Source organism: Taudactylus pleione, unplaced genomic scaffold, assembly GCF_031769625.1.
Source record: "Taudactylus pleione unplaced genomic scaffold, aTauple2 ptg000012l, whole genome shotgun sequence".
Taxonomy (NCBI): domain Eukaryota; kingdom Metazoa; phylum Chordata; class Amphibia; order Anura; family Myobatrachidae; genus Taudactylus; species Taudactylus pleione.
In genome coordinates this window covers 2,030,353-2,057,729 of record NW_028284415.1, presented here as the reverse complement: position 1 = coordinate 2,057,729, position 27,377 = coordinate 2,030,353, and the positions used below count along the sequence as shown (strand labels likewise).

The 27,377-nt window shown below is 43.6% G+C and overlaps 1 protein-coding gene across 2 annotated transcripts in view; it reads left to right on the top strand.

Moving 5' to 3' along the window:
- Positions 1–27,377, top strand: part of PRKCA (protein kinase C alpha) — a 436,189-nt gene that overhangs the window by 307,078 nt on the left and 101,734 nt on the right. For both annotated transcript variants that reach the window (XM_088468544.1, XM_088468543.1), the window contains exons 6-8: positions 13,492–13,648; positions 14,985–15,119; positions 20,482–20,575. In XM_088468544.1, the coding sequence (XP_088324670.1) occupies positions 13,492–13,648; positions 14,985–15,119; positions 20,482–20,575 (386 nt within the window). The remainder of the gene's footprint in view (positions 1–13,491; positions 13,649–14,984; positions 15,120–20,481; positions 20,576–27,377) is intronic.

The window sequence follows — 27,377 nt, the reverse complement described above, 5'->3', positions numbered from 1 at the left end:
ATGAGTGAGTCTGGAAGCTGGCAGGTGCCTGTTGAATGGTTTAATATATAATGCAGGCACATAGTGGCAGATTCAATTAGCTGCGGGATTTACCCCGCAACTAATTACCGGTCTAAATTCTCGCGGCGCAGGGAAATGCTATTCAATTAAATAGCCTTTTTCCCGTCCCGGCCGTAAAATCGGGACTCGTGTAAACACATTGAGGGTCTCATTCAGACCCGCTCGCGAGCACAGGACGCTCGCAAGCGGGTTGATGTTACCCAAATGCGCATGCACACGACGGAGGCGTCTCCGTCGTGTGCATGCTCGAGACCCGGTGAGCGACGGGGAAGCCGTCGCTCGGGGTCTCGCACCAAAGGGGGTTGTGCTGTCGATGGAGATTGACAGCACGCCCCCATTGGTGGGCGTGCCGGGGGCGTGGCTGCCCAGACGGAGGCGTTCCCATGGGAACGCCTACCGTCTGGGTCCGGCCCCACTGTCATCACTAGTGATGCTAGTGGGAGTGTTTTTGGCTCTGGTAGAGCCAAAAGCACTCTGGGCTTGCGGCAGACGAGACCCTACCACAAGGGTCTCGTCGCAAGGCCGATGGTCTTGACCATCGCAATCATCTTTTTGGACACTTGCATAAGCTGTGGGTGGTCACCCACAGCTATGCGAGCGGCCAGGAGGCCGCTCCAATTTTAGGTAGGCCGGCCCTGATTCAGAGCGAACGCTCTGGTCAGAGTGTCCGGCTCTGAATCAGGCCCACATTCCGCATAAACTGCGGAATCAATGTTTTTTCCTCGCACGCGAGGTCGATTAGGTCTTTTTGACACCGATTTTACCTCGCACCTACATGAGGTGCGAGGTAAAAGTCCGACAGCGGGGCCTCGGAGACTCCCGCGCGAGGAATCCCCACTAATTGAATAGGTCCAGCGCGGCAATTAGTGACGGGGTAAATCCCGCGGCTAATTGAATCTGCCCCATAGAGTAGTCTGGATTATGTGCAGAAACCTTCACAACCTCTAATGACTGCATTAAGCACCCTATACAACATCCTTAGCACATTCCTAATACATCTGTATTTGCATTCAGTATCTCTAGTTTTCTTTTTCTTGTATCTGTTTCTCTGCTATTGATTAGTTTGGCTTTGTTTTGTTCATAAAATCGGTCTCCATGGTAACAATGTAAAAGGAATGCCCATATTATAGACATTATTTCCTTTTTTTGCCTCGGTGTGATACTATTTATCCTGTAGCACATTCTTGTAGATCCTGAGTGCAGCAGTCATCTTTATATGTACATGATTTCCTGATAAACATGTATCCAGTTTATTTGCAAGCTTATTTTGTAATCTATATCAACTGTTCAGTAAGTATTTTTACAAGCACTGGATGTATTTATCTGTTTATTTTCTTTATCTGTGTGTGAACAAACACACAATACTGTTTTGTTGTCTCTGCAAGCTGTGTGTGATTGTTATGGTGAGAACCCACAGGCTTGTATCAGAATATCTTGAGCTAATACAATGCCTATGCTCCAGGACAGAGATCCTTGCTCTAATTTGCAAGCAAAAATTAGCAAGATTTTCTCTTCTGTAATCACCCCTAATGTGCGCAGCCACACATCACGTGAGGTTCTGATAGAGCCTCATGCTTAATTTAAACACTCCCTCAAGAACAATATAGCACTAGAGGGGAGATGCTTTATACCTTTTGAGAGATATAAAGTGGAGAAGTTACCCATAGCAACCAATCAGTATTTAGCTGTCATTTGACAGTTATAAGCTGATTGGTTACTATGGGAACTTTATCTCTGTCGAAGGTTTGGTACATTTCACACTTGGCAATATAGCACTGCGGAAGCACTAGACATGTTATTGGTCAATGTGGTCACATCCCATTGTAGTATGGGATTGTCCCTATGGTGACTTCATCACATGCACTTCTTAGAGGAGTAGTGACAACATCCTGAGATTATATAAAAATATATAATATTCACACTAGTATTATGGATCTGTCAATTGCCAGTTGGTTAGCTGTTGTGCATTGCCTGTTTTTTCCCTCTCCCCTTCCATACATCTCTCTCTCCCTTTGGGTAGGATGTACTAAAGGGAAAATTTTTCAAAGTTTTGTCTGCATTCCCCATATGTACCAAGCCCTGGAATGCGTTACTTTCAGGAAGCTTGGACCAGGCAGGAGACGCTATCTGTCTGTAGATGGCGCTGCTCAATAGAAGGCTTCTCTTCGCATTGTGAACCGAGAGGTATCCCCCACGGCGCACACAATATACGACACATGCTCAGGTGGTCTCCTGGGTCATAAACCCAGAAGTCCAATCATTGCAAAGGACCGCTCTTTTCGGAAGTGCTGTCCTTTTACGATTTTAATCGCAATTCTATTGTAGGTACATGCGTACCTTATTAAGGTCAGTATGTAGCCGATAAATTGTGGGATGTACCACATCCACAAATGCCATGTGTAGTATTTTGCGCCCTCTATCTCTTATGCCGTCTTTCTCTACTGCCCTTACTCCCCAGTTTCTTTATCTCTTTTCGTCTTACCCTGTCCATCTCTGTTCCCTCACCTCTAACCCCCCTTCCCCCTACTCCTTCTCCCTCCTCATACCTAGCAGCCGAACATCCCAAAGCCTGCAGTACTATTCACCCCCGCTGGCAACTTTAGGATTAGCCAATTAAGCACATGACATGTTTGTAAGTACCCACAACTGTTGTAACTCATGGGCCTTCCCTGACTTGACTTGATTAAAATCACTTCCTTATTACAATTACTACAGCTTGCCCTCTGCAGCACCTGCTTGTCGCCCTTGTGTGTCAGCTCTCTCAAGCTCTTAGTACTCCTCAGGGTCGTCGCTCTCATTGAACAGCACTAATCGTCCAGTCACAAGAGTCCAGGGCCATATCCCAGGTAGCCGGCAGCACAGATTATCTACCTCCTGATTGCTGAGCTCCGCGGGCCTGAGCAGCACAAACCATATTGCTGAGGATTCCTCGGCAAAAGGAAGCAGACAGGAAGGAAATATAAACTGCACTCTTCTTCCATCTGCTTAGTTGGGCTCCCTGCCTGCACTGTGTCCTTGGCTGGTCTGCTGTGTGGTCCTTGCCTGGCAACTATCCACTGCGTGGGTTGGGATAGGTGATGGATAACTTGCACTTCTCCTCATTTCACACCACAATGAACGCAAATATGTCTCTCTCCTCGAATACGTTGGACCTCATGGTCAGCCAGTCCTATCTCTTCATGTCTTCTGCAAATTTCCCCATGTACGACTTAGTTACAGTAAGCTGCCAGCAGGGGCTTATTTTCAGATGTATGTATGGTGTCCAGTGGGGATGCAAATTATAGATCGGCGGACTAAATGCCGCTGGTCTGTATCCCGACATGAGGAGCCCGATGGGGGACTTCAGGTAGGTGTCAAAATACAGCCGCCTTTCTGAATCCCAATGCCGAAGGACGACAGCCCGAAAGAAGTCCGGGGCGTCCTTAGCGCTAGGGAGTGTAGCAGGGTTAGGTTTTGGGGGGGAAGGTTAGGGTTAGGCAACCCCTCGGGAGGGTTAGGTTTAGGGTGCAGGAGGGGGGGGGTCAGGTTTAGGCACCCCCCGGGGGGGACTTAGGGTTAGGCACCGCTCCGGGAGTTTTAGGGTTAGGCATCCCTAAGGGAGGGTTAGGTGGGGGGGTGGGAGAGGGGAGGTTTAGTGTACTTACCAGCCAGCGTCGGGATCTCCTGCTGTTGGGCTTCTCGTGTCGGGATTTAAACCAGCGGCTAAAGCCAGTATTACATACTGGTTCCGTCCAGTGCACCTGCGCTGGACTGTATTTATTCTTTATAGATAACTGCACAGTAACACTTCTCTTGTGCAGTGTGCTGAATGAAAGTATAGTATTTGTATTACTGTATTATGGTAAACACCATTGCTACTTTCTTTGTCTTAGTCAGTTACATGTGTAACTTATGATTGTTTAAGATGCTTAAAGTTCCTTAGAGAGTAGACTGTACCTTTTGTGACCGTTACAGATTTATTCTCAGACCTGCTTTTCTGTCATGTGTTTCCGAGAATTGTTTTCATGTGTGTTCTGTGTATTCCCACTACCATGATTCTTGTACAGGAGACACCTCAAATGTGACTGGTTTCAGTAAGAATTCTGTGTAATAGTCATGTACAGGTTACATCCAAAATGTGGATCAAAGCATAAGTACTAGAGTGCATAGGGCCTGATGCAGATCCACACGCAAATTCCATTGCAGCTGATGCTATCTCTCATGGATCACAATAGTGAAAATATGCTAATGTCGACAAAGCCTGTCTGATCATAGGGACGCCCACTGCTATCCTCTCATATTTGTCCGATGATGTGCAACACCGTATACATCGGTAACATCAATGCAGATCAGGCCTTCTGAGTAAGTTTAAGCTGCCGTAGACACAGCGGGTCTCCAGGCACACAGAGGGCTCTCCTGCTGCGAGTGTCACAATGCGCTGGATTTCGGCATCCACTTACCGTGTACGGCAGCTTTGGTGTCAGGCAATCCCTGCAGGGCAGCCGGCAGGACGTCCTCGGCCAACGCTGCTGTAGTGTCTCTCCCTCTTCTGCAGGCGCTCAGTGCATGCTGCTGTGAGGTCCCTCTGCAGCTCTTCCCTGGCGGTGCGTTGTTCTGTACTTCCGGGTTGCGGCTCCCATAGGGTCGCGTGTGCTGCTTAGTAACATTCTTAAAGCACCATACGTGCTAATAGTTGACATCACATTACCTTCAAATTCAAGCTTTCTCCTATAAAATAAGGTCCCTAAGTGCACTCCTGTGCACTATAGGCTCACCTAGCTCCAGTGTTCTGAGTTCTTAGTGCATTCTGACATTTGTTCCTGACCTCTGCTATCCTTGTGACCTTCCTGGTACTGCGTTTGGTGATTTCTGGTTTGACCTTGGCTAGTCTAGTGACCTGTACCCTTCTCATCCCTCATACCAAACTGTCCTTCTGGTTATGACCCGGCCTGGTGACTATGCTTCTGTATGCCACACGGCAAACTGCCAAGTGCACTCCAGTGTATACCAGCACCTGTACTTGGGAACCTAGACAGAGGGCTGCGTCCTGCGTGTCGGACGCAGCTAAGCCCAAACCTCTTTGCGGGTGCCCTTGGTGAAAACAACCGACACGTTAGACTCCGTGCCTCTGTACTGGGTCTCAGCTAGTACGGTCCAATCATCCACTATCCTTCCGTAAGTTTGTGACAGCAAGCAAGAACGCAGTGGCTACTTTATGCACGCCCATAAAAGTGTTTAAATGGTCCAACATGCCTGCGTTTCTCTAGCCATCCCCTGCTAACTCCCCCAAATGCTGACTGCTGTCACTCACTTGGTAAATGAATCCTCTGTGCGAGTGCAATGGCTGTGCAGGCGCAGTGCGACTTACAGGTATGCACAATGGATAACAAATGCTCAATCTACGTAAACATCAGCATTTGTGTACATATCTGAATCAGGCCCATAGTGACTAGATATACAATTGTAATATTCTGAGATTGAGCTCCTACATAAGCCTCTCTGATGTGAAAGGTGTCTTTACACACAGCGTTAATACCACGTGTCATATGCGAGGTGGGCCCAAAGTGATGGAGGAAATGATTGCGAGGACCACTTCAATAATGTCTCATTAAATTGACTTTGACATGGCAGGTTGTTCCTCTGCAGCATCTTAATTGCTTCTAATTATAGTGCTATCATTTTAGCATAAAATTAATTGCTGTGAAATGAGTGCCGGAACCGGACGTCAGTCTTGAGAAGCCTGCGACACGGCTGTTGTCATTAGTTAGGGGTTACATGCCTGATGGTTTTAAGCTTCCGCGCTTCATTAGGCTTTTCCTTTATTCCTAATCTCAGCCTCTTCTGTTTAGTCCTAAATGAAAGTGAAGTTTAGTTTTGCTTCTGTACAGAATTTACGCCATACCTTTATAGGGGCTGCCAAAAGCATTGTCGGCAATTAGTTTCATATATTGTGTTGTGGTGCTCTCTTTTATGAATTGTACTGTCTGCCCTGCTGTTTGGCCTCTGCTGCCTCTAATTTGAGGGACCAGTAAATAGTGTTCCACTTTTAAGGGCTGCATTAGGAATTTAATGTTCGGTGCAGTCTTGCAGTTTCCATTTTTACATTTTACATTGCTCAATTTAGAGGTAATCCATTGTCTATGCCTCCATAAAAACGTAACCATGGAAATGTCATGTTCATGAAACGGGACAGGTACGGGATGCCGGCGGTCAGAATCCCGACAGAGTTAGAATACTGACACTTGACAGTCAGTATTCTAACCCTCCAATCCCGGTGCCTGACCCTAACCTCCCTCCTGCACCCTAAACATAACCCTCCCCCCTTAGTGCCTAATCATAACACTAACCCTCCCCCCAACCCCAATACTTTTCTTCAGGATTCCGGCACCGGCATTCAGGATGGGTATGAGATGTCGGCGCTCGGGATCACGGGGGTCAGAATCCTGACGCCAGCATCTCGACAGGGTTAGAATATGAAACGCTATATAAAGAAACCTCCCAGTATACTTTAGATTTTATTACAGCCTGCTGGTAATCATGGTTTTTACAGCTGGCAGGCATGTGTATTAGCAATAAGTGTGAGCACTTAAGGACACACATGTAGGTGTACACTCAATACAACTAGTGTCTTCTGTTTGGTAGCCAGAATGACACATAGACAGTGTAAGTACAAATTATTATAGAATGGGCCCAGAAGAGAGATGCACTCTGACAAATACAAAGCATTTCTCCTACCCAAATGCCCAGATCAGATTGCCCAGATGCCTGCTGTGCTTAATTTCCAGGGAAAGTCTATTTTGCTGCTCAATATCTCATTCTTCATACAGCTAAATGCTATTCTTCACCACTTATGCAAAGACGCTAATTAGCAGCTATTGACAGCATTTAAGTACCCCAAATACCTTTAGCAGGCCTATTCGGGGGTATCTATAGTGATCCCCAATGTCAGTGCATCATTTGGGGGGTGGGGGGGTGTCAGGCTGCTTTCCCCAAATCTGACAGGACTTTTCGATGGTTTCGAATTCGCCGAGTTCCATTTTCGTTGATTTGGAATTGAATACGGGGATAAGTGGGGACGAGCTAGCTACTTTTTCGCATGCAAAACCAGCGATGTCGGCGAAAAGTCTAGCATGGGAAAAGTCCAGGGCTTTTTTCGAGGCTAATTGAATATGCCCCTTGGTTGGCAACACGGCATCCCTGGCTATAGCATTGTCTAGGAATGCAGACCAACACACTGGACTCTGTTCCTCCACTTTCTTAATTGCCACATGGCCATGAGAGAATGCACCAATTATTAACTACTGTGCACAACTTGTACTTTTATTGTTTTACATGTTGTAATGTTGAATTTATACTAAATACTAAAATATTGCTGTTAAGCTGCTATATTTCATACCTTGTGTTTCTGTATATTACTGCACTAAGTATTCTCCTCTATCTGACAGTCTTTCTTCTCTACTAGCGTACACACACTGACAGATATTTCTGTGAAAAGTATCATCGTTTTATATGCAACTTTTTATATTTAAGTGATCCTGAAAGCTGGACAACTGAAAGGGGTACATACCTGAACTGAAGATGTAGACTTGCTTAAACTTGCACAAATGAAGGCATGACTAATTGGGTAGATATTATTGATACAGGGCCTGATTCATCACAGATCGGAACTGCAACAGCCGGCCAGTATTATGATCGCATTGCGATCTCGTACGCAGATACAAAGCCATCGCAGAGCTAGCGATGGGACGTCAGCGTTTTGGGGGTGGTAACGGGGGAGTGGTCGGAGAAAAGCAGGCGCTATCCTTGTACCTTAGCATTTGTTTGACCTAGGAGCTAGAAATGTGAAACTTAGCTGTTTGTAGCCATGGAGTGTTGTCATGGTTAACAGGATGTTTAATGCTGTGAGGGATAGTTTACAGGGGTCTGTAGTATGGTCCGTGAGGGAGATGATTCGGATGGAAGATAGACAGCGTAGCTGCCATGAGATATTGAAAAGCACACAATCATGTGCTGGAGAAAAAACAAACAAATATAGTATCAAACATGAATATAATCAAATATGAAAATGAATTGGCTAAAGTCGGTCATAGAACTGTATAATATCACTGACCATTGGCGGATGGCGACATGCCTAGCAAGTGGAGAAGACATATCCTTCATGCATGGTGAGAATTGAACTGGAGGGTATGTAGATGCCAGAGCTGGTTGTACACGTATAGAAGTATGAGGACAGTGTGACTCTCATTTTGTGAGCTTCTGTCTGTGGCACCCCACACACAAGGCCACTCTTTACTAATGCGATATCATTTGTGCCCTATTCCCAATGGGGGTAGTGTAGCTATTTCTCTATCTCTCTTTTTAATTTTAAACTGTAATCCTAAAGTTTTTTTCTTCTTTAAACAGCAAATCAAGTAACTTTTAAGCATGCATCCTGATCCGCACCATTGACGTAAGTGGAACAGCTCTGAGACTTTATAGCACTGTGCCCAAATTCCACTTACCTCTTACAGGGGTAGAGGGCAGAGTCTGCAGGATGTGTCCACTGAAGGCTGTCAGTATTTTTGATGGTCAACCAACCTTACTGGCACAGATTGTCAGTGGGAGGCATGAACAGTCGCTCTAGCCTGGGCTTAGTCTCTGACCTCTGGGCATCCTACTGCATTGCGCATGTACAATTGTGATTATGGATCAATTGCAGGGATTGGCTCATCGCTGAGACCTGCTTGATCACTTTGGATCACTGGCAGGTAAGTATACCTGAATCAGTGGCGGAACTGCAGGAGATAATGGAGTCAGTTGCTGCCGGGTGCTAAGCCCTGAAGGGGGCACCTTCGCTCCTCCATTGTCTCGCGTTTCATGTCCTCCTGCTGCAGTGCTGTAACAGAGGAGCCACTGTGGAGAGCACCGATCAGTATCAGCGACGCTCCTCCTCCGTGACCTGGACTTTGCTCTGGTCGTGGACGTCAATTCACATGTGACCCTGAGCCTGCTCGACTGAGGAGCCGCGGCAGTGGACGGGAGTCGGGAGAGCAGCCAGCAGATAAGCAGTGGCTGAAAAACATTATAGGGAGTGGTGCAAACCCTATGGGGGTAGGGTAGGTTCTGGAGGGGGGGGGGGGCATTCCATATTCACATTTGAAGAAAGTAATACAGTATATTCAAATAGCATATCTTTTATCACTCTGTCATGATAAAGTTAATGAGCAAGATAGTGTAGAAATGTGTAATAAGATAGATCAGATACACTTCCAGTGCTACAAGCTCTGTGAAAAGATTTTACATCATAATTTGAAATATTTATGAATAGAGCCCGAAATATCTTTCAATTTCCTTCTCACCCTCTTAAATTTAATTGAAGCTGTATCTCCTAACTTTTCCTTTTTTTTCTCAATGTTATTTCACTCTTACCATCTTACCCTCTTCAATTTAAATGTTATTTTTCCTCCCTCAATTTCCTAACTTCTGTCTACCCTCTCATTCCTTTTCTCCTCAGCATTATTTTCCCTTTGCCTGCTACACCTATCCCTCTCCTTACTGCTTTCTGTCTGTCAGCCAGGGATTCCATTTCCATTGGCTTTTTTGCTTCTACTATGTTTACCATGCGTTCTCTGCCATCAGTTGCATCTCCACACAGTAGGTATGGGACATCGAATGAACACATCAGTAGTAGCAATGTTTTTACCATTAGTTAAAAAACATTGTTTAGTCCTAAGTATTGGTTTGGAAACGTGAATGTTTCCAATGTTAATCGATGTTTTTTACTTGTTTGACATAAACTATTTAACAAACTCCAAGCAAGGGTTTTAAACACAAAACCTCTTATACCAGGGGTATTCAACATGCAGCCCTCCAGCTGCTCTGTAACTACACATCCCAGGGTGCCCTACCACATGTGCAATGTGTGTTTTAAATATAGGGTGATGTAACTGTAGGTGCGCATGCTGTATCTCCTGTATGTATGGGCATACAATCTGAGAGGAAAAATACAGTGTATGGAATTATATTGACCCTGATGCTCCACATCATTTCTAGCACCTGATGTGCTTGCACACCCACCTTGATCATCACAGAACTACAGGGCGGCAAACGTGTTGTATATTGTCGGGTTATTTTATCTCCAGAATTATCTCTGTGTGAGCTGATCAGAGAGCAGTCACATGTCATTTTTGTCAGAAACAGACTCATCACTGCGAGGGGTATCTATCAGCTCTTTCATGACATGGTTACTGCTAGCCCTTCTGCCCTGGGGCCAGATTTCCTGCATCTTCTCAGCCCAGTGGCTGCACAGGTTCTGTTCCTTTTGGATTATTAATAATATAATTACAAGCTGTTTACTTTTATGCAGCAATAACCAGAATTTCTGCGCTGCTGCTGGTCCTTGAGGCCAGGTCTATAGTTCTGCATTTCTATACCCTACAGCTTTCTGCTATTTTTCAAAATTGTTTAAATAAAGTGTTTTCTGCTGCTTCTACTGTACACAGTAAACAGTATGCTGCAGGTTTTTCTGGATGGATATTTATAGCATTTACTTAAACCCAGGGAGGGGTAACCTCAGGCCCGAGGGCCATATAAGGCCCCCTGAAACATTTGGTCTGGCCCTCTGACCTTTTTTCTGCTTGCCTCATCTGGCTAGCAGGGTGCCTAGAATGGCACCCTGCAGCCAGAATCTATGCAGCAGTGCCGCCTGGAGCGCCCTTACATCGCTTCAGACTGTCACACTGCTGCCCTTAGCTCCCCTCAGGATGCTCTAAGCATTGCTGTAATCACCGACGATTGTGGCACTTCCCCCGTGTGAAGTCACACGGAGGGGGCGTAGCCTGCACCAGGCCCACAAATAATGTTATATATATATATATCTAAATGGCCCTTTTGCAGAAAAAAGGTTCCCCACCCTTGCTTTAACCTGTCAAACTATGTTGGTCAGTGTTTTTGTTTTTCTAGTTATTATTTCCTCAGTAAAAGATAGGGATACTCCCCCACTTGGGATGCAGTCAGGTTACTGGCGGTCGCTATCCCGCCCACCAATATCCTGACACTGCAAGCCTGACGGGGACTATAGATAGGCTTCGAAATCCTGACGCCTATCATTAGCCCCACTACAAAATCCCGACACCCGGCATACCGAACGAAGGTAAGCTGGGTGTCTTAGGTTCTAGCTGCGGGGGGGGAGGGATAGGTTTAGGGACCCCCGGGGGGGGGAAACTTAGGGTTATGCACCCCCCTGGGAGGGTTAGGGTAGAGAAAGGGGGGGGTTATGCACCACTAGGGGGGGGCTAGGCACCCCCCCCCCCCCGGGAAGGTTAGGTTTAGGGTGCGGAGAGGGGGGAGTTGGGGCTAAGCACTAATGGGGGGAGGTTATGGTTAGGCACTAGGGGTGGAGGTTAGGGATAGGCACCACTAACGGAGGGTTGGTATGCTTACTAGCCCCAGTCGGGAATTGTCTCCTTCTGTCTTTTGGTGTTGGTATATGATCCGGGGGCTATTCAGCCGCCGGCATTACATACCGATTCCCACTCACTTTACTAGTGCGTTCCCCCCAGTGGACATAATACGTATTGCAGACAGGAAATTGTTCAAAATTTTACCTCTGGAGATTTACAGATATTTTTTTCCACGGCAATCATGCAGTATGCTATTATCAAATCACGGAGGACGTTAGTAGAGACGTAATAATTGCAATTTTTTGTACTACAGTATTCAGATTATTGAGATATGGCAGATCTGTAAAATGTTGTCTGGCTCACTGATAATGTAACATTGTGACAACATGTTTGGACTTTGGTAAATTAGTGGTCTTGTTTTGTTCTTTTATCAGTGGCACTGTACAATAGTGAAGGGAAAACAATAGAATTATTTAATGCATACATATTCTGTAAGCCTGTTCACAGAAAGTATCAGACACATTTCCTTCCCATTCAGCCTTATTTAATCACATTGGTGCCAGGAGACATACAGTACAAAGTGACTTACCTACATACACATGTATATTATACACACATCTTTTGCACTTCCCTTTCTCTGCATGTCACACAAGGGCACATGTAGGTGATGCATGGAGTGTATTTTCTGAATGAAATAATTAAATGCTCTCTCTAGTGCTGGTATTATCATTTTGTCCCTCATAATCCCTCTGCACGACAAAATATCCTGATTGCATTTTGTTTTATTAAAAATATGTTCCATCTCACAGTGGCCTGGCCTGGTCCTAACAGGATTGCTGCCCAGACACTTCTCTCTTCCAGGAACATGTATTTTACTCAATCAAATCTATGTTTTATTGGTTTCAGAATTTATTGGCTACATAAGTGTACATAACTTGTATCCTTATTATTGTTTTTTACCATTTTTCTATCTCTATATGGGACTGCTTTGCAGCTTTGTTATAATGTTAATTACTTTATTGGCAAAGTTTTTTTTTGTTTAAGCACAATTCTCAAGCTCTATTCTCAAGCACTATTCTGGGATAGAGCAAATAAGTGGTATGCTCATTTGTCATGTAACATTACAGGGGTGTCCAAGATGAACAATTTTGATATAAAAATAAAATAAAACTAATGGTGCATACACACAGGATGATCGTCAGCAATAACTATATCGCTGAACGTTCTCCCTGCACCTTCCCGGTGTGCTGGATGATTGATATCGATCATACTGCACATCACCAACCCACCAACGACGGCCCTATAGTAACTTGGTCAATATCGACCAGGTTGTCCTGCATGCACGGTCGATGGACGATATCTATACGTGCCCGTGCATCGCAGGTCGTTGGTGGGTTGGAGGCACCGAAAAATGCACGATATGAACGATAATGATATGATTGATATCGTTATTGTTCATATTGTGCGTTTTTATCATACCGTGTGTATGCACCATAAGACTACCTAAGTCTGATCAATGCAGTTATGCCCAGGGAAAAGCATCAATGTTTAGTTCAAGATCTTTGAAAAACTTACATTTTAGGGGAAAAACTAGGACATTTGAAGAGGTTTCATCTTTGAAGTGGGTGTGCAAAACTGGTTGTGGTTATATTAGAGCAGTGGTTTCTGTATTATAATACAAATATCCATGTCACAGGATGCATATGTGCACTGTACCGCATACTAACATAACAAGGATCAAGATATTATGGACAAAAGACTAATACTTGTATCATGCAATGAAGGATAATATATTTTTGAGGCTGGACATAGCAGGTGTACAGTATTACGGAACAGCAAAGGTAGACATTGTGACTTTCTAACAATCATTACAATGCGTTAATCCATTACAGTTAATCGATATAGTAACGATCCACCAGTGCAGTTCAAGGAGGTATATGAAATATTGAAACACAAAAGCCAATTTAGAAGTGTAGTTCTGAAATCTGAACTTGAAACTGGAAGATATAAATTATATATTCTGTTTATGTTTAAAAATAATTTCATTAACACTAAATCTTTTTTTTTCCAGTTCGTGAAGCCAAGAACTTGATCCCTATGGACCCCAATGGACTGTCAGACCCATATGTGAAGCTCAAACTAATTCCTGACCCTAAGAATGAAAGCAAGCAGAAAACCAAAACCATCCGCTCCACACTTAACCCTAATTGGAACGAGATATTCACCTTGTATGTTCCATTCTTCATAGGGACTTAAAAGACTGTTGGAACAAATGAACATCTGGTGCGGGATTTTAGAGTGAAACATATAAGGGACTCTTGATGGTTGACTACAAAGTTGGGCATATAAAATGTTTTCTGTTAATGGAATTCAGAAACATCTGCCAGGAGATTAGGTTTCAGTAACATCTTGTTATGGTCTGGACACTAAAATAAAAAAGTATTGTCCACTAGTGGACATAAGCAGCAGGAAAAACTAGTGGTGGACTGGATACATAGGCAACATAAATATTTAATTGTAGGCTGGAAACTTAAGGGGCCCATACATCTAGCTGCTATTGCAGCAATTCTTGGTTCTGCCATCGGCACGGTCGGGGAATCGGGAATATTCAAAAAAGGCGAGCCGGGGATTTTTTACATGTTAAGTTTCCCCGATCCAGAGGCAGATTACTGTCATTTTTAGCGGCCGATTCACAAATCAGGTCCACGGATGGATTGCCGATCATCTATGGCCGCCAATTCGCGGGTCGGATTGGTAGAATGGGGAATCTGGTCCATAGATGGATGGGCCCCTCTAGTCAGCAGGGTGGTAATATTTCTGATAGTGTACTGGATGCATTCATCTCAAAATCCATCTGTTGTTGAGCTTGAGTCTAACATGGAAAGGTGGAGAGTTGGATTGATTTATACCTAACAAAAAGCTGGAGACTAGGGGGCCGAAACAGTTAGCAGCAATGTGCCACCAAATACACAGTACCGCAATGTACACATGTGCACATATTTATCTATTCAGTATGCTTAACATTGCTAATTATCCTTCATTCCTCTATGGAGTGCAGGGAAAACCTAAAAACTAGCAATGTTGCTGGCCCATATGAACCACTGCGGAATTGCACAACGTAGCCAAAACACTAATTGAATCGTCCCCTAAACTGGAAGGAATATCTTGTGCATTGAAGATTTCTGCAGCATCTGATAGAGGGAATGGAGAGATTATTACTGGTAACATGTGATAACTGGAAAGTTGTAGAGTAAAGCATCAGGAGACTGGAGAGATGTGCAGTAGAAACAAGTGGTAGTCTGCTAGAACGTTAAATCTTAGGAACATCTGTTTGTGAGTTGGATAGATAAGTGATAGAAACATATGGAGATTGGTGGTAGAAGCTTTGTAGGGCTGGAGAGATGGGAGGCAGGGAGATATGATAAAGGACAGACGAAGTTAGGAAGCTAGAATATATGTTACAGTTTATTGCTAATAATGTCATCCCATTCTATTATCTTCTGTAGTTGTCAGTAGTGTAAGGTTTCACCTTTTAACCTCGTTGTCTCTATTTTTATGTCACAGTAAATTAAAACCTTCAGACAAAGATCGGCGGCTTTCAGTAGAGATCTGGGACTGGGATCGAACTACTAGAAATGATTTTATGGGATCCTTCTCATTTGGAGTTTCAGAACTCATGAAAATGCCAGCATGTGGGTGGTGAGTCTTTAAAGAGATTGCACTGTTTTATTCCCCCATTCCCACCATGGATTATATGAACAACCAACTGATACAGGTTGATAGCACAATATATTGGTCACACATTCTTTGTCATGTTTATTTTCAAAATGTCCACTTTGTAACTACTGTAACTATTAAAATAGCGAGCCATGGATTCTGTGAGGGGCTGGAGGGACCCACTCACACATGGAAGAAAAAGGACACCTAATGGCTGCCGAGTGCAATCAGTCCAAGGAGGACTGAGGCAGACTAGTCAGGCCAGTAAGCCTTGGAGCTGTGAAGGCCAGAAGGCCGTGTCCAGACCTGCAATTTACAGGAAGGATCACAATTCTTTAGGACTGTATCTATGTGAAGTTGTGGCAGCCAAGCCAGGCCAGTGTCTTTACTTGTGAGAGACAGTACTAAAGACTGAGACTGTTACATTTGCAGACTAGCTGCCCTGGTAGTCAGGGTTCAAGCAGTGAGGTAGTGTCTTGCATGGGGGCTAGGTCGTTTATTATTTTTGAAATGCAAAGTTATATGTGGACCCTTATTGTGCACCAAGACACTGTACCACTGCCCTCTCTTCTGTGCTAATTGCCCCAGACATATCACTATCCTATCTATCTATCTATCTATCTATCTATCTATCTATCTATCTATCTATCTATCTATCTATCTATCAATCATATATTATGAGTCCGGCACTCTTCCGTGTGGTAATACAAATACTTGCTCTGGTGCCCTCCTTTAGGAGGCTAGCAAACCTCCCAGAATATGCAGGATACTGAACGGGCGGCACTCAAAGACTGTTGATACAGTGAAAAACGTGTTGTTTTAGTCAATGTTTCGGGGAAAAAATCCTTTTCATCACGACGCATAAAATATACCAATGTTAATGACTCACCTTATATCCCCAAAGACACACCTCCCCACAGGTGCACACTGTGAATACCAAACTGCTTTCCAGTGGACGGAACCCAACGTAGAGAGCTATGAGCATGCTGGGGGTAATGTCACCCGGAAGTCATTCTGCTCTATACATCAAAATTTATAGCCATGGAAACCACTGAACTTTAACTACAAACAATAATAGTGACTGGGAACATGAGAAAATATAGTGTGATGCTGACTGTGCACATATGTTTAGAATACAATTAAATATACAGCAAAAATGCTGACGAATATAAAATGCACCATGTAAAAAACAATTTAGACAACGTATGCAAAGTGACAGTGATGACTATTAAGAATACTGTGACATGACAAACTGGTTGTGTATTACTATGTAAACAATCCTCATATGATGTTATACATTACACCAGTGTGACTAAAAAGTACAATAAAATGCTAATGGTGAACAAAGTATTGACAGTGTTATATTTTTTTGTAAATGTTGTTGCTGCTTAGTAGTATATAAAAAGATATGCTAATGACAAAAGCAGTGTGCAATGTTAGGAAATAAATCCATACTAAGTAGCGTAAGTATAAGACTTGTGCCAGGATAAGAATGTTTTTATCTGGTCGACAATGTCCCCTGTCGTGTTTCCAGGGTGAGGTTGGATGGACTGGCAGCTCAGAGTCCAGATCATAACCCCATTGAGAACCTGTGGGACGAATTAGAGTGATGGGTGCATTCTACACCGACTCGACCTTCTTCAGTGTCAAAGTTGGTCACTGTACTTAAGGCGGAATGGCAAAACATACCACCTGCTGTTGTCCAGGAACTTGTGGACAATTTGTCAAGAAGGGTGTCTGCAGTAATCACTGCACATAGGAAAGTACTGACATCAATAAAATCTCATTGATCTATTTGCTGTCAGTGTCCATTCACTGTTGTGTACATAGTGTGTGTGTATATATATATATATATAGAGAGAGAGAGCTGTAACTAGATTTTGGTGCCCTGTGCCAGAGAGAGCATTGGTGCCCCCTCCCATATTTTTCAAATAAGAACATAAGACGTACACCCAAAAAAGGGCCATGGACTTATGGGGAAGGGCCAGTGAGGAGATAGGGGAGGCCAGGAGATGCTGGGGATAAAAGAAGAGGAAGCTGTACAAATGAGAATGATAATAAACAGAAAACTGACAGCCCCAAACAGCACCCCCTGCCCTGCAGCTGTACCATGGCACAGGTCGCATCACCCTAGTTACAGCCCTGTTTGTGTGTGTGTGTATATATATATATTGTGGCAGGATCACCAGAGATGGCGTTGGTGAGCAGCAGATTCTGTGTGTGGCAGGAGAGATCCGCCCACACAGAATACAAAAGCATTCTGGGAGATTGTGTAGGGGCTGCCCAGTGGATTCACTCCAGGGAGGACTGAGCCAGAACAGTCAGACAGAGCTCATTGTGCCAGGAAGCCATTGGGGGCCAGGAGGCCTGAGCCTAGACCTGTGAGATACAGGGAAGACCATCAAACTCTCTTACTGAGCCTATGTTAACTGCAAGGAAGCAGGCCAGACTGTGAGGCTGTGGCAGCTAAAGACCAGGCTGAAGCCTGTGTCAGGACAGCGGACAATTGAAAAGCCAGAAGCCAGGCCAGGCCAGGCTAATTATCCCAGTGTTACTCTGCAGGAGGCAGAGAGAGACTTTAAACTATGTTTGCAGACTAGCTGCCCAAGGTTACTTAAGGCGAAGAAGTGAGCTAGTGCCTTAAGAAAGGGCTAGGCATTTATTATTTTCTGTTTGTTTCCTGATTATGCTAGAAGTAAAGCACCACGTTCATTAATTTTACTGAAATACCACATGTGGAGTCTGATTCTGAGTCTAACGTTCATTCATTTTACTGAAATGCCACGTGTGGAGTCTGATTCTGCACCTAATCACTGCACCACTGACACCAGTCTACCAAGCTAACTACCCCAAGTTGTCACAATATATACCTGCTATTGTGTCTGAACTTGCGGTTTTGCTGTTGGACTGCCATAATTGTCTTTGTTTGGTCATAGCGAGTGGAAGGTCTTCGTACGTTTCGTCAAGGTGGATGAGGAAGACGTGTCTGTGAGATTACGTCAGATGTGTTATTGAATTTTGTGTGAAACTTTGAAAAAGTGGAAATGATCTTCATGAATTGTTACAGCAAGCATACGGTGGAGAAACAATTGGCCGATCTGCAGTATTTCGGTGGTGGAAGCACTTCAAAGAGGGTAATATGTGAGTGCCTGACAAAGCGCATTCTGGGAGACCATCCACCGCTTTTACAGATGTCAACATTGCCAAAGCTGCAGAGATGTTGTAAAATCACAGAAGGGTTGACGGGTTCAGCATATTGTGACAAAGGAACTGAAAATGCATCGCGTGTGTGCCAGGTGGGTACCCAGAAATCTCACAGAAGAGAACATGCGACGATGAGTTGAATCTTGCAAGAACACCGTTCAAATGTTGGAGAGGATACCTGATTTCCTGATATCGATTGTGATGTGTGACAATTGTGGATTCGTAATTATGATCCGGAATCCAAACAGTCTAGTGTATGGAAACACGCAAATTCGCCTCCCCGGAATCCAGACAGTCCAGTGTATGGAAACACGCAAATTCGCCTCCGCCCAAAAAATTCTGTGTGGTTCCTATGGCCTGTAAAGTCATGCTTCTGCTGTTATATGATGTGCAAGGTATCATCCTACGCACTGGGTTCCCTGTGCACAGACAACTAATGGTGACTACTGTGCAAACGTCCTGAAAACCTATATGCGTGGAGCCATGAGGAAGAAAATACCACATTTGCTGAAGAAACTGTGGTTTTTACTCCAAGACAATGCCTGACCACATGTTGCTGCTGTTGCATTAGCAGCACTAACTGAAATGAATAGGACAGCACTGGAACCCCCTCCATATAGCCTGCATTTAGCTCCCTGTCATTTCTGGGCATTCCCAGACCTGAAAAAACAACTGTGCGGAAAGAAGTTCTCAACAGATGATAAAGTGAAAAATGTCACAGCTGCAACACTAACAGTGATGTCACAAAACAGTCTATTGCACGTCTCTGAATCAAGTGTTGAAATGCTGCAAAAAATGTATTGAATGTGAAGGACGCTATTTGGAAAATAAAAATTTTATGAACCTGTGGAGTAATCTGATTCTGAATAAAAAAAATCAGCCTCGTTACTTTTCAGCTAGCCCTCATGTATGTGTGTGTGTGTGTGTGTATATATATATATATATATAAGTATATATATATATATATATATTGAATATCACACACATCCTGACATGTGTATAAAATATTGGGCTTTAGTTAATTGAATGGTTCTTTGGTACTAGATTGCTCCTCCAAAAATTCCTGTCATTCTTATTAAGCGGTAAGCATTTTCTCCCAAAATAATAGCTTGAGGTTTGGCCTAATGGTAATACTAGAAATGTGAGTGTATTTCTAGGCACGCATGCGGATTTTACAGTGAATTAACTTGCAACAACCTTTATTGTATAGGAAAGATTCCTGGACTACACACCCTAAATATATATAATGGGAGGTGCTACCTGGTGAGACTTATTGCAGGCACAGAAACAGACAAATTACAGGTGCACAACTCCAAATTACTGATTATATATAAATACATTGTGCAATAAAATTTTGCAATCAATAGAGGTTTTTAGCATAATCGTGGCCAGGGTTATAGGCCTACCCACCATATCCAGGTAACCTCTCTGTAGGGTAGGTCCCTAACATACTAGGATTCAAATCCAGAGAGCAGGACACCCCTAAATCGGCACAGCTGAGCCACCCCAGGGCATCGCTATAATGAGAAAAGTGAAATGTGAAGTAAGAAAGGTAGGAGCAGCTATGGCTGCATAGAAAGGTGAAAATACAATTATAATAAAAACAAGGTAAGTCCTACAAGTTATAAACTGTAGTGCAACTTTGGGTTGATTTTTGGGGTGTGGGTCCCCTGGATTGTTTGGTCTGCTTCAGGGCATCGCATTATAACACATTCTTTTTTGCACTATTTTAACACTTTACTGTTTGTTTTTATTATATTTGTATTTTCACCTTTCTATGCAGCCATAGCTGCTCTTACTTTTCTTACTTTACATTTCACTTTTCTCATTATAGCAATGCCCTGGGGTGGATCGGCTGCGCCGATCTAGGGGTGTCCTGCGCTCTGGATTTGAACCCTAGTATTTTAGGGACCTACCCTACAGAGAGGTTACCTGGATATGGTGGGTAGGCCCATAACCTTGGCCATGATTATGCTAAAAACCTCTATTGATTGCAAAATGTTATTGCACAATGTATTTCTATATAATCAGTAACCTTTATTGTATGTTTGGTGTGGTAAATTCCACTTAATTATGGACAATATACTTTGTGGTGACAAAATACTTAGCGATAGTCTAACATTTCACTCTTTCATTTGAGGTACAAACTGCTGAATCTGGAGGAGGGAGAGTATTACAATGTGCCCATCCCAGAGGCAGATGATGGAAATCTGGAACTACGGCAGAAATTTGAGGTGAGAATAATAAACAGGCTCCTTTACACAGGTTACAATCTACATTTATGAATATTGCACAATATATCTTAAATGTACACAATTTTCTGATCTTGTGCTCGAACTTGCTTCATGTTGTTCAGGTTAATGCGAGTTAGGTAAATTCCTAAGCAATTAATAGGGTTATAGGGAATATTATTATATTATGTATCTTATGGGTGTATATATTTATTTCACACCTGTAGTTATACAACTGTATATATTGCAATGTTCCTACCCTTGGATCTTACGCCACTGTCTGAGAATTAAAATAATAGTATTATACTGCCCCCTGCTGGCTTTTACCTCACCTTCTGGTAAACAGGCTTCAGGGCACCTATGAACGTGGAGGTTAAACCCATTCATTGTGGTGATTGCGTCTTGTTCATTTCATTCAGTCCATTGTTATACTGCACTTTAAGTGCCATTTCTTGTGCATCTCACTGTGTCATTTCTCTTTTTATTCCTATAAATTGTTATAATATGTCATATCTTATACAGTAAAATGACAGTAAATTAAGATTGAAAATCTGCGCATCTGTATTGGAATCATAATTACCTTTAGTCAAAAAGTCTTAAGTATCTATATTCAAGCTAAAACACATAGAATCCATGAAAAGGTCACAGACCTGTGTGTTTCCACTGCCGCGATCACTATAAGGGGCTCATTTTCTAGAATTTTTGTTTGCTGCCTCAGGGCCTAATTCAGACCCGCTCGCGAGCGCTGAGCGCTCGCAAGTGGATTGATGTTGGCCCAGTGCGCATGCGCACGACGGAGGCGGCTCCGTCGTGCGCATGCGCAAGACTCGGATAACGACGGGCAAGCCGTCGCTCCGGGTCTCGCTACAAAGGGGGCGTGCTGTCGATGGTGAGTGATAGCACGCCCCCTTTAGTGGGCGTGGCTGCCCAGACGGAGGCGTTCCCATGGGAACGCCTACCGTCTGGGGCCGGCCCCACTGACATCACAAGTGATGTCAGTGGGAGTGCTCTTGGCTCTGATAGAGCAGAAAGCACTCCAGGGCTTGCGGCAACAAGACCCTACCACAAGGGTCTCGTCGCAAGCCGATGGTCGCGATGGTCTTGACCATCGCGACCATCTTCCTGGCAGCTCGCTATAGCTGTGGGTGGGGGAGGTTAAGTTTAGGCATCGGGGTGGGAGGGTTAGGGAGAGGGGGAGAGTTAGGTTACCGACTGACAGGTGTCTTTATCCTAACGGTGCCGGTGTCAGGATTTTGTCTGCTAGGATCCCGTACCCAACCCTTGATGACACCTTTGGAATATCTAGCAGCACTGATATTGTGCGCAGGGGGATTTTTTTTTTATTTTACTAATAAAATTAATAGTATTATCATCATTCATATTCAATTCTAGGGGCCTGATTCAGAGATGTACGATAAGCCGATGTTTTGCCCACATCTTAGACATTTTGGGGTCTGCGCAATACCCAAGACCCGTTCTGCGCATGCCCATGGCCCGTTCTGCACATGTGCGGAACGGGTACAACGATCTCACTCGCAGACCCCCCTAAGCCTTTGGGGCCTGCTCCGCCCCCAAGCATTTAGGGGGCGGAGCAGACACGTAGCTGGCCACCGTTTCTGAAAACAGGAGCGTGCCACCCCCATTTTTCGGGAGGGATGAGGCCAGGGTCTGCATCGATGGACCTAGATTTCCTGTCCATGCAAGTGGCCAAGTCCCAATCAGGCTGCAGTAAGCATCCGCAGCCTGGCCAAAAGAGCAGCCATTGCTTCAGATGGTTGCGATGGTGATTCCAAGCTGCAACCTCTGTTGCAGGGCCTGGATCGCAGATGCAGCAAAGAGGTGTCTGTTTTCAACAGACACCTTCTGCTGCATTAGCATTTTAGATGGACTACAATAAACAGATGTGTCCTCATACAGCTAGGGGTACATTTACTAAAGTGAGAGTTTTTAGAAGGCGAGTTTTAGAAGAGATGTTGCCCATAGCAACCAATTAGATTCTACTTAACATTTAACTAGCACCTTCTAGAAAGTAATAGCTAGAATCTGATTGGTTGCTGTGGGCAACATCTCTTCTAAAACTCACTTCTAAAAACTCTTACTTTAGTAAATTTACCCCCTAGCCTCAATTCGCCATGCGGTGCAAGACACCTGGTGCGAGTGAGTTGCACTGAACCTTGTAGAGTCTTTTTCGCATATTTTCACTCAAATGTCTAGTCCCAACATGATACAACAAAACTGCTTCACAAGACTGCACAGGTTAATTAGATATTTGACACTTGTATATCTGTATGCGTCTGAATATGAATCTGTACAGCGAAATTTAACGTGAAAAAACCCGTGGCTGTTGCATGGTAGCACTTCGTATACAGATTCAGACTCACACACAGATATAAAAGTGGCACATTTCAAATTAATCAGTGCAGTCTCGTGAAACGGGTTTGTCACATCGCGTTGCGAATAATATGCACATTCGAGTGAAAGTCATGTTGTGCGGGACCTGATGAGCCAAGAGATGAACTGAGTGGTGCGACTACGCCAATAGTATATGAGACCACATCTGTAAGTATAATTTCTTACGCAGCACTAAATAGTGTAATATTACTATTGTGCAATACCATTTCATATTACAATATATGCATAATTTCTTACACACTCCATTGTAATATTACACCTGATTCCGAGTTCTACGCTGTGCCGATGTTTTTGCAAATCTGGCAGTTTTTGCCACTGCACATGTGACTGATACGCACTGTGCATTTGTGAAGGTACATTACCGTAGTCACATGCTGCAAGTCTTTAATCGCAGTGTAATTGACAGTGAGGGAGCGTTTGGGGAGGCAACAGGGTTTGTCGGCTAAAAAATTGCAGGCGTGTCTCAATTGTTTCAGGGGCGTCACATTCTGTATATGCAATCCCGTATGCAGGAAACATGGCTTCAGCTTCTGTTACAGCAGCCATTCTGAGTGACCATAGTCTTACTTAGAATGTCAGTGGTTGCATGATTTGCATCCGATGCTGCGTATGTGTATGCAATTTCAGACAACTTCGACGGCTCAGGTGGACATCTCAGTACAAGTCCAGGCCGCTGTTGTATTAGCATATTTTTGCATATCCATAGCTGCGAAAATCACAGCTGCAGGAGCATTAGCCCACAACTCTGAATCAGGCTCAATAAGTGTAATTTCATCGGCTGTCCCATGTAATATTACACTATAACAGTGGTTCCCAAACATTTGTGAATCATGGCGCCCTACAGTATCACCCCTAGGCCAAAACATTTCTTATTGAAAAATTCAGAAAAATATTATTACATTACGCAAATTGTGCTTACCTGTCTTCCTTAAGGGTCAGCTATGTGGTGGTGGACAGGGTTGTGCTTCTGTTTGTCCACACATTTTATGATTCACAACCACTGTCAAGGGTTTTGCCTGTTATATTAACCTTAAATAATTTGATTTGGTCCTGGACCACCAACCTGTGGCACCCCTGCAAGTGTCCCTGGGCACCCCAGAGTACCACAGCACCCAGTTTGTGAACTACTGCACTATAAGATACACTTTTTATGCAGTCCTGTGTATTATTACTCTGCAAGCAACATTTCTTGTGCAGTCCCATTTCATATTACAATATAAACATGATTTCTTACCCAGTCCCATGTAATATTACACTAAGCGTAATTTCTTCTGCAGCCCTGTGTGATATTACTTATAAGCAAATTTTCCTGTGTGGTCTATGTGATAGCACCGTGATTAGCATTCCCGTTTCACAACTGATTAGTAATAGAATTCCAGCCATTGATCCCTAGGACAGTCACAGTGAGTGCATAGACATTTAATGCAATGGATCTGTAGTCTGAAACCACTTTTTTTTTTTTTTAACAATTCTCCTCTTGTGCTCCAGGACAGCAGAGACACTGTGGATGGCTGGTTTTACTGCTATAATTTTCTATACACTTGCTTGGGTAGTCATCGTTCTTCTATGGATCCTCGCTAGAAGATAAATTTACTTTGTGATGTCATTGTGCCATGAAACTCTAGTCATGGAGAGCAGAGTCCAGCAAAAATGATTAATGTCCTGCATGGTGCTGTGAAAGGGCTAAGGTGCACAGTCTGTGATCTCTGGGCCTGATTCACTACGGATCGCAACTGCGAATGCAATAGCGATTACACACGCAGTGCAACTGTGATAGTATGCTAATCCATTGTGATCGCTATGCCACCGCAGCACAACATAAGGACGCCCACTTTACCTTACACACATCCGTAATGTTTAGCAAGACTGCGAAACCATCAGTACAATAGAGAACCATCGCAGCCTCACACACACTTGCACAACGTCTGACCTTACTCAGAAAACTTCAGCGCATGCTATGAGACCTCAGGCTGCCTAGAGCCTCACAGTGACTAAGTTCTGCACGCCCCTGCAACAGAGTTCTAACGCACTGGCATGTCTGCATTTTGCCAACCACCCCCATCACCACCCTCAAAAGGCACTTCCTGTCAATCACCCTGCGATGGGTCTGCGTAGTCACTGCGATCGCAGTCTCCATTGCAGTGTCCTACTCGCGCACTGCAGTGCATGCACAGAATGCAACAATCGGCCGATTACGTGTGCGTATTAGCAGATGCGATCCAAGCTGAATCAGGCTCCTCTATCTTTCTTCCAGATCTCTTTTGTCTATCTATGGATCTTGTGGTATAAAATGTAATGTCTGTGCTGAAAATTCATAGTAATGAATGCACAGTTTTTCTTAGACTTTAATATAAACATTAAAATATAATATCTTATTAAATATTGATGTAACTACATAGAGTATGACACAGAGTTGAGCACAGCTCGGCCGCAGATGCTCCCTATTGCAAGCTCAGAAATAATTAGTATATTTTTAAGTATGCAGAGTTGAGCGCATCTTTGCAAGTAAACCGCGCCTACCTATATGCTTGGTTTTGGTACCGGTCATCGTCACTAGCTGCGTATTACATGCAGAGGATGCGTCTGTAAACAGACATGTACTCTTTTGTACAAGTCTGAATAGCCTGCAGTTGCATCGACCAGTCCTCACTGAGCTTTGCCTACATACCCTGGTTGGAGTGGAGATTGTCACCCATTCTTGTATATGCTTGGTCTTGGGACATGCGCAGTGCGAAAAGAAGCAAGATACGCTCTGCTTTGCATCAGCCCAATAATGGTAATAGATGAATAAGTTTTATGTGCAGCACAAATACTCATCTAAAACTGGTTGTAGCCAGAAACACACTTCTCCAGGCTGTGTTTTAATGGTTAAAGAAGTGATTCCCAAACTTGATCCTCAAAGCCCACTTACAGTCAAGGTATTAAGGGTAGCCATGATTGAGCACAGATGGTTAAACTAAATGAATGAGGTATTAGTTAAGTCACCTGTGTTCAAGCATGGCTACACTTATAACCAGTACTGTACAGGGGCTTTGAGAACCAAAACATTAGGCTAAAGAATTAGAGAAAGTAAAATAATGGACGAACAAAAGATTGAAAAAAAAAAAAAAAGTCAATACAGTAATGGTCATTAAACATGGCAATGGAGAATTTCACATTTTTTCAGCAAATCTAGGCTTAGAGTGAATGGTGTATAATATATTGGTTTCAGTTATACTTAGGTATATTTACTGTAACATGCAGCAGTTCTGGGAAGTGATTGTAATTAGACATTGCTCCTCAGCACTGATTGCTAGTAGTTCTTGTGGTTCAGTTTTGGGTAGTACTACCACCTGTCAAGAATTGTCTGTATAGGATTGCTACTTTACAATTCCTCTAGCAGGAGAGACTGTTCAGGGAAAACAAGTAGGAGTTAGCTTAGTGTATATAATTTGCATAGTTCATACCAAATGCTAAAAATTAACGCTTATTGATAGCTGTATAAGTAAGAATGAGTACATTCAAAATGTGCCTGTGTAATTAGGTTTTCAGCCCAGTCAGCTGACATTTCACCTAGTGATCACTGAAGAATCTTTTCAAGAGTGTTTTTTGATTGTAGTTAGTGTTTTGACATCACTATGCAGATAAGCTAGAATACCATCAAATGTCCACTAGATGTTGTCCATCAGCAACCATCCCAAGGTCTGCTCTTTCACTGTTACAAACTGGAATACACTCTACTCTTGACTATATAGTGGGCCTCAATCCATAAATCTCATTCACTCTTTTAATCCCTTTGCTGCTGATGTCGAATGCTTAATAAGTAAAACTTACCTCCCTGCTGGGACTTCCAGGAAGTGCCGTCGGCATGTGCATTAACCCCTGCTCTTACGAAAAATGTTGGAGTCCAGGGATGGGGGAAGATCTACCCCTAACCTGGTATCCATAAAATCAGGTGCACCCACATTTGAAAGAGAGGGGTTCCCTTCATTCACATGATGTGGACAGCAACTGGTTGTGTAATCTCATTACTCTATGCTATGGAAAAATTACATGTTCCTTATATGGTTGAATGGGCACTAGATGCCCACTCACCCCCATGATGACACCAGCAATTGTGGCAGCCAGGTTTGAAAGAGGGAATTCGCTCTTTCAAATTATGTGGCCCACTGGTAGCTATTGTCTAATGATCGCCAAACAATAATGGAAATGGTACACAAAAAAAATCAAATTTACCATAGATAGATGGCATCTAAATCCAATATCTCGTTCCCCAATCTTGTGTCAAATAAAAAAAATGGTTACTCATTTAATGCAGTAGGTTGTCTATTTTTTTAATTTGTAGGCCATTTTTGGGTTACTATATTCTTCCTACGCATAGGAAGAGTCAAAATTGAGACAGTGAAAAAATGTG